The sequence below is a fragment of the Odontomachus brunneus genome, unplaced genomic scaffold (assembly GCF_010583005.1).
Source record: "Odontomachus brunneus isolate Ranch 3 - 2012 unplaced genomic scaffold, Obru_v1 Obru_scaffold_041, whole genome shotgun sequence".
NCBI classification, from domain to species: Eukaryota; Metazoa; Arthropoda; class Insecta; order Hymenoptera; family Formicidae; genus Odontomachus; species Odontomachus brunneus.
This window is the reverse complement of record NW_022639491.1, coordinates 274,650-282,760: the sequence shown is the minus strand read 5'-3', so window position 1 is coordinate 282,760 and position 8,111 is coordinate 274,650. Positions and strand designations below refer to the sequence as shown.

The following is an 8,111-nucleotide window of genomic DNA, read 5'->3' as shown; positions in this document are numbered from 1 at the left end:
CCCCCCCTCTGTCTTCCTCTCTTTCTCTCTGTGGTCCCTCCTAAGGACTGTCGTCGGGAATGGCGTACCAGGCAGCTGGATCCGCGGCGAGGGCCCATGGGCCTGCGACGGAGGGATTGGCGTAGGCCGCGGCCCCCGCCGCGGATGGCGCGCACTACCAAGCTCGACCCTGCAACGGCAGGTACGCGCTGCACTGCGGCTGCTGCTGCTGCTGCATACCCTGCTGTGCGCCGGCCCGCGTGTACGAGCAGTGCTGCAGGCTCTGGCTCGAGCTCATCACATGGCTGACGCCCACGACCGAGTGATGGGACACGACGGAGGAGGTGGCCGCGTGATGGCTGCCGTGGGGACTCGAGGCCGCCGTCATGTGCGGCGCCGGGCTCGCCAAGGCCGCGCTGGGCCCGCCGCGGCTACCCTCGTTTCCGCCGCCGCCGCCGCCGCTGCCACACGGTTTCCCGTCCTTCACCAGCACCGGCACCGCCACCCGCCGCGGCGAACTCGCGCTCTGAAACAAGGGAGAGACCAGCCGCTCGTCATCATCGATTCTCGTCATCGTCGCTTGTGTCGGTGTACATGCACGCGCGTGTATATGTATGTGCCGCTCGAGGAGCGGCGATTCATCACCGGCGAGTTAAATCACCGATCGAGTTGCATAATAATGGAGAGGCCGCAGCCGCGTTAATTCATCCTTCGAACTCTGGGCGAAACGTGTTTTTCAGCGAGCTTGTCTCGCTCATAAATTCCCTCGCAAAACTGAATTTCACGGTATTACAATGTCGTTGCCGGCGCGCGAGACATCGAGAGAACTCGCATCGCGCGAGTTTTCAATATAATACGATATAAATATAAACGCGGTCCTCCCTTTCCCCCGAGGCTTTTTTCTCTGTCCTTTTCTTTTTAATGAGTAAACACTCGCGCGCGTGGCTACCGATCGTCTCTCGTGGAATATTGAAACGTCACTGTTTGCCGAAGCTCCTTGGAACGAGTGTACGCATTTTAAGTGCGCACTCCGGTACGCATACATGTACATACCGCGCAATCTCCTCTCCCGGCTTGGTGGACGCTGCGAGAACAAACGCGAGGATACGTGGGCCGGCAAGGACCGAGCGTTCCTGTGTTCCGAGCAAACACGCGGAGCGCGGTAGGCCCGGTAAGGCACTTAACCCGCGCGATATCCCGCGATCGGCGCTCACCAGGACGGACGGAACGCGTAGAACGCGCGCGGTGGATTCTCGTTACGAATAAACAGCACCGGCTACCGTGAGCCACGCTTCGAATATAGCTTCACGGACGGAGTAGAAAATGTTTACGTGAGATCTGTGAGAATAAAAGTAGATACCCGTCCAGGAGTTCATCCTCGTCCATAGGAACATCGACGTCGATGTTCCAAGGGAGGAAACGCACTCCTGCCGCAGTGGATTTCGTTTAATTAAGATTCTCTGAAAAATGACATTATTTATGAAACGATTCATCGGATCGTTTATGCAGGAGAAAGCATTCTTGGAAAAAGAGATCGAGAACGCTGGTCTCAAGTTAGCTTAAACGTAGGTCACGTGAGCCACGCGTTTATTTGACAGCGGAGTCGCAACATGTTCCTTTTGGATATTTCTGTTCCATGCGCTCTTGAAAAATCTTCTGAAAAGAATACAATTTATGAGAAAAGCACTCACGTTTTGAGAAAAACATTCAATGAAAAAAATACTCTCATTTTGAGAAGAACTTTGAATGAACATTTTACATTGAAAAGTATTCAGCCTGATCTGCAATGTGTTCTTTGCTTCCTGTTTCTTGTTTTCTGTCTTTTTTTAGTTTAAGGTTTAAGGCTTGAGTCGGAAAGAGATAAAGAAAAAGTAACAGGAAGCAAATAACACATTATAGATCAAGCTTTCATGTCGTGAAAGGAACATTTTGCGACCAATTCTTCCATAATAAATGCACGGCCAACATGATCCATGGACCAACTTGACGAGGCCTTTCCCACGCGTGTGGGAGACTCGTGTGAAATATCAAACAAAATGGAAAAGACCAAAACGGCGTTCCTGCGCGTGATTATCAGACGCTCGCTCGTGGAAATTGAGAATTGTGGAGATTCTTTAGAGAAAGAGAAGATCGCGTCCTCTCTTCTCGCGCAGGGCCCGTGGGCGTAAGGACAGCCCTGTTCTGTTCGCCAACGTGGACCCCGCGGACCCCACTGCATACCAAACAGAAGCCGAAGCAAGCAGGCCGAGTACCTGCCAGGACGACCACTCAGCTGTATCAACATTCGGTACACGACATTCCTCTTCGATCTCCTCGCCGGGTGGGAGGAGATTTAATAATACGATCGCGCTGAAAAATAACGTCGTGCACAGCTCGCGCGACGATCGCGGTTTCTAGCCGGAGATCGGTGTCGCCGACTGCGGCACGACGCGACTCCTTTGATTTTCCCTTATTCCATTGTCACGTCACTTCATCGTCCGGTGGACGACTCGTGAATCAACTGAAAAAATCGTCGGTTCGCTTACACAATTTTCAATTACGATCTCGCCGTCATCGGAAAAAACTTCGAGAGAGAAAGCGGTCGATCACTCGCCGCAAATAATAGCAATTTTCGACGTCTTTTTGTTGTTCTAAGGAAAAAACGATGACGACAATATATGAAGTTATCGTCAATAATGTTACAGCAGTACTTATCAGATCGGTTGGTTTGTAATTGTTTCTATTTCACTACGCAATTAGAATCGCAAATTTAAAACATTTTTCCTCTTGAAATATAATTATTTCGTCCTGCCTTTTTCCGGACATCGATAACGGGGATTGTATTTCTTTCACTTCCGGTGCGCGCTCGCATATCATCGCTCCCGAAATTCTAGCTGGCAAGAACTCTTTACATCGCCTCTATATTGATGCAGCTCGCTAAACGAGATTTATATCAACTGTTTTTTTTTTTTTCATTTTTCCTCTTTTTTCATTCGCTTGTTTGCGCGATGGAAAAATTGCCGCGATAAATACGCGCGTAGAGTGAGAGAGAGAGAGAGAGAGAGAGAAAAAAAGAAAATAAATAATAAACGAGAGAGGAGGGAGAGAGGCATATACAAGCCGACCAATGGAACGCGACGGAAAGCTTTATGCGGGGCAATGAATTTTTTCTCGCGAGCGCGCGCGAATAGATACCTTTATGCAAATCCGCACAGTGTCGAGTGCCCGGGGAGGTATACGACCGATTTGATTCGAGTGGCCGGTACGAACTTACGTGCGCGTTGCCGTTTGCGAGAGCATAAGTGCAGGGCATGCCGTGCACTTCAAGCTGACAAAGTGACGATTACGCTAAACGCATGACGGTCCGTGCGCGCGTCACGCGTCACGCCACTTTAGCCACTTTAACGCGCGTTAAACGATTTCCGGCCAAAATGCCTGTATGCCGGGATTCGCATAGTACGCCTTCGCGAGAAGGCCGGGCCCGATTCGGCCCGTCACGCGACGCACGCCGGTTTATACCTGATTTACACCGGCGCGCACATGGAACAAATGAAAATAGTAATATCAACTCAAGATTTATCGTTCCGCTGAATGAACTCTCGTAAGAAGTTGGAATATTCAGAGGAGAGTACAGAGTCGTCGTTAGACGTCTAAGGAAGAGAAGGAAAACTGCCGAGTCGCGATGTTCGCTTTATTTTGTTAAAATGATCACTCCTCTGACATTAGATAATCTCGTTTTCTATATTCAATTTGGCAAACTTTAGTTTCAACAGCCAGTGAAACTAATACTTGAGTCATCGAAACAATATATGATATATTGGTTTCAATGGCATTGTGCTGTTGAATCAAGAAGATTTACTCCAATTACGGCGATGTTAGCAATCTCTACTGAAACAACAGCATTTTTTTCCATTTTTTGTATAATAAATTTCACTATGAAATTCTCTTCGTGTAGAGAGTTTTTCGACGCTATCCGTGCGAATGTAATTTTTGGCTTTCTCCTTCTCTGTTTACAGAAAATGCGTGCCCTTAGGCCCAGTTCCACAACCTCCGTTTAACTTGAACTACCGGTTAAGTCTCAACAGTGATTGGCTAATTCTGATTAACTCTTCTTAACGCTAAATGCGATTGGTCAAGTCCAATGGAATAACCGGTCAGTTAAGTTAACTAGAGGTTGTGGAACTGGCCCTTAGTAAGGTAGTCTGCTCACCGCGATCTCCAACATCCGATCCAAGACAACAGAGTTGTCTTTCTCTCCTTAAACTCCGGCGAATTTTGACGGCCGACGGTATGTTGAGCATGTTCACACTTTAATTTGTTTATTCTTATTTATCGATGCGGGAAATATTTTCTGTCAGATATTCTCGAAAAAAACTTTCTTTAGTTCCCTCGATCTCTTTGAAAACTTTAGTTTCCTTCTCGTGCGTTGAAAATTGATTCAGAACGATGATAAAGTTGTGCAAATCAAACAGCATGTTCGCCGCTGCAGCGGCAGGATTATCGCAATCGTTAATCTATCGATTGTTCACTAGTTTCTCTCGCGCGATAACAGCGGCAAGGTCGAAGGTCAGCGACTACGCTCATCGAGACTGAGATTAAATCAATATCATGCACGCGTACATCGGCGACCGAGAGAGAGAAAGAGTTGTGCCGTAAATTAACAATAAACCGATTGCTCCCTGGTAACTGTTGTCCCGGCCGACTTCACGCATTAATTTCCGAAATCTGATGTCATTTTATCATATTTCGCACAGCCCCATTACTCCTCGTTTCGCGTCCAGATGCTGCGCGTGACTGTACTGCACGGCAAGATGGCGACCGGCCCTCGAGAGCCCGTTTCGGTACTCCCCTGTAGGATTTCTCTTTTCTCTTCTCCCCTTGTTCTCCTCTCGCTCACCTTTCTCTTCCCCCTCCCCCTTCCCTCTCCCTCTCTCTCTCTCTCTCTCGGTTTGCATTCTCTTTCCTTCTCCACTTTCCTCCTTTCGCCCTCCTTCGTTCTCCCCTCTCTCTTTCTCTCTCTCGTGTTCGCTCGCTCACACCGGTACTTGAAATTTTTTACCGCCATGAAGGGTGGAAATGGAATAAAATGAAAAAAAGGGGAGAAAATCTCGGTGTAGACTACCAGCACGCACACCGTCGAGATCGTCGCGGTACCGTTGGCCGCGTCGGCGTCGTCGATGTCGTCTTCGCGAGCGCTCGTCCTCCACCTCCACTTCCCCCTCCTTCTTGTTCAGCTTTGCGCGGCGCGTAACGATCGAGTTTTTCCGCCATGCAGCGTGAAATTAGCCGCGACGTGTCGGGATCGCATCGGACACAGAGAGTTTCCGCGACACGACGGCCTTCCCTTCCGCGTCGACGACGACGAGGGAACCGAATAAAACGGCTAGATCACGGCCACTCTCCGGAGGGCAACAATACGGGTCGAGTCGCGATCGAGCGAGCGGGCGTCGAATGATGGAAAGAAGGGAGGACACATGAGGCAAACGTGGCCACGGAAGCACGACAAACTAACGACTAAATTATAGGGCGGCTACCGAGCGGAAAAATCGCTCGCTCTCTCTCGCAGATCGGTCCGTCTGATTACTTTCAGTGCCATTAGAAATTGATGTGTAGCTATTTACGAGCTGCATGTCGAGTCTTTATTGTCGCTTACTGAACAGGCCTGATCTCGATAGCAGACGGTTTCTCTCTCGTCGATATCTCGCGATCGGCGACGCGTGCAGACTTCGGAGGATTTTTCATACCTCGTGGACGATGAGACTATTTTTGCAAAGGCTCGACTCCCTTTTCCTTCCTAAATGCATCTATAATGCATTCAAAATGCATTCATTCATTCATTTTTCCGTATTCCCGTTTCAATGTTAAATATTTTGCAGTTTTTACAAATAGTGCGACACAATTGATTAAAATTGAAAAGGACAAATTTTTGCGGAGGTATAACTGCCCCTTTTTCTTTCTCTCTAAATACATCTATAATGCATCCAAAATGTATTTATCTATTCATCTCTCGATATTCCCATTTCGATATTAAAATCTTTTGCAGTTTTGCCAGACAGTGCGACGCGTTAGAGTTGCAGACATATTATCGGATCTGGTGTTCCGTTTTTGCTTCCCGGGCACCTCTCTCTCTCTCTCTCTTTCTCTCTACAGATAATCGATAAAAGCATACAAAGTTCGTCGAATCGTAGCCCCTAACGGTTTCTAACACCGCACGGCTACGGTTTAGCGAAATCGCCCGAGCGAATGACGGTGTGTTTTGAGCCTCGCCCGCGCGCTCTCTCGCTCCTGGCAAACTATATTTTCAATCGAATTTCGATAGTCCGCGATCCGCGTCTCTCGACGCGCAAAAGTGCGCAACGAAAATCCGCTTATATCGGTGCGCTCGATCTGCACCGAGTGACACTTGTCGATGTATCGCACGAGGAATATTATCTCCCCAAAGCGATAACGAAGTGACGAATTTCACTTTTATAACGTGGATCATCGGGCGCGAACGCGCGCGACACCGCGACGTCCGGGGCGCCTCTTGTGCAAATTTAATTGTCTGCATCTCCGTTCGATATATATCGACGCGATCTCTGTCCACGATTACTTTCTGACGTAAATAAAAGAGAAGATAAAAAGGGACTGCTCGGGCTACTTTCGAGTTCCTACGTAATTGTATATTCGCAACTGATACCCCCTCGCGTTGACTTTCATTGACTTGTTGAATTCCTTTCTTACTGCACTTCCTAGAATTCTAACGACGAATAGAAAAGACGTCCGTTTTCCATCCAAATTATATTATCGATTCTGAGTTACGGGGATCAGAAATATCGCGAAAATCGACGCGATTGGCGAGTCACGAGACCGCATCTACCGTGGCGTCGTCGTGCGTGGAGAACAAGATTAGTCGCAGCAGCAGAAATTTGCGTAAATAGCTGAATTTCGTTGCAACATACACAAAAAAAAAGATATGGACAACTAAAAATAATTAGCCACTTTTTCTTTGCTGCAGGAACCAATTTCCTTGCTACGATAACAAGAAAATCTGCTCCTGCAACAAAAAAAGTAACTAAAGCAGTAAATTATATCTAGTTACCCATCTGTAACAAATTTGCTGCGTTAGCCACTTGTCTTGCTGTACGAGCAGATTTTCTTGTTATCATAGCAGGGAAATAGATTCCTTGCAGCAAAGAAAAAGTAGCTAACACAGCGAATTATGTTTAACTGTCCATATATAGCAAATTAGTTTGCTGCTGCAGCAAATTTTTTTTCCCGTGTATGGACACTCAAAAATATAGTCTATAGACATGTACAGGACTCTGTCTAACGCAAGATACAACACGCACAATATGCAACTACAGAAGCTCGCCCCGCAACATCGCGGGTATTGATATTCACTGAACTTCTTCTATTAATATCTCGTAACTTTATGTAATTGTTGAAAAAGTGGTGGAGGTCCTTTTGCTCAGTTTGATGTGCTCTACCTGCACACGTGCATTGTCGTGTCTTGCGACAAACATCTTGTATTTTATCAGTAGAATCTATAGTAGTAAAAGTGTCAGTTGCAGCAGCAGATTGTTGGTTACAGCGATAAATGCATTTTTACAGCAGAGCACGATTAGCCGCGCCAGTGAGATCCTTCCTTCCCGTGTGCGAATCGCGCGTTTCGTCGTCCATGCGCGCCTCTGGCCTTCGTGACGGCGCATGCACGCCACGTCCTAATGTATTCGAAGGAATCCGCGTGTATCGCCGCGATCGCGGGCCCGGTGTCTCTTTCTAATAATATTCCTCGCTAGGGAGAGAGGGGGAGAACAATCGGTATTCGAGCACACACGAGCAGATCCGAGAGACACGGCACGTTTCGAAGTCGCGGCCGCGCTATCTCGGCGATCGGCTCTCTTATTATTCAAAAATGCCTGCGACGTCACGGTCGCGTTCAAGCACGTGCTAGTCCGCACTGGGCTGTCGTCGACGATTTTCGCCCGTTAATATGTGTATCGATTCGCGACTCCGAGAAAATCCTCCTTGCATTCGGTCGTACAATTCGTACAAGTGAACTCGCCCGTGGAACACAATTTGCGCGCCGAAATATCTCGACATTACTTTCTCTCTCTCTCTCTCTCTCTCTCTCTCTCTCTCTCTCTCTCTCTCTCTCTCTCTCTCTCTCT

The 8,111-nt window shown here is 48.0% G+C and overlaps 2 protein-coding genes across 6 annotated transcripts in view; one reads left to right on the top strand and one right to left on the bottom strand.

Moving 5' to 3' along the window:
• The window catches only part of LOC116844468, a 75,579-nt gene that overhangs the window by 16,220 nt on the left and 51,248 nt on the right, over positions 1-8,111 (top strand). The gene's annotated exons all lie outside the window — the stretch shown is intronic.
• LOC116844464 (homeobox protein Nkx-2.4-like) overlaps positions 13-8,111 on the bottom strand; it is a 35,978-nt gene continuing 27,879 nt past the window's right edge. For both annotated transcript variants that reach the window (XM_032815979.1, XM_032815980.1), the window contains exon 4: positions 13-505. In XM_032815979.1, coding sequence (XP_032671870.1) covers positions 155-505 — 351 coding nt within the window. In that variant the 3' untranslated portion in view covers positions 13-154. The remainder of the gene's footprint in view (positions 506-8,111) is intronic.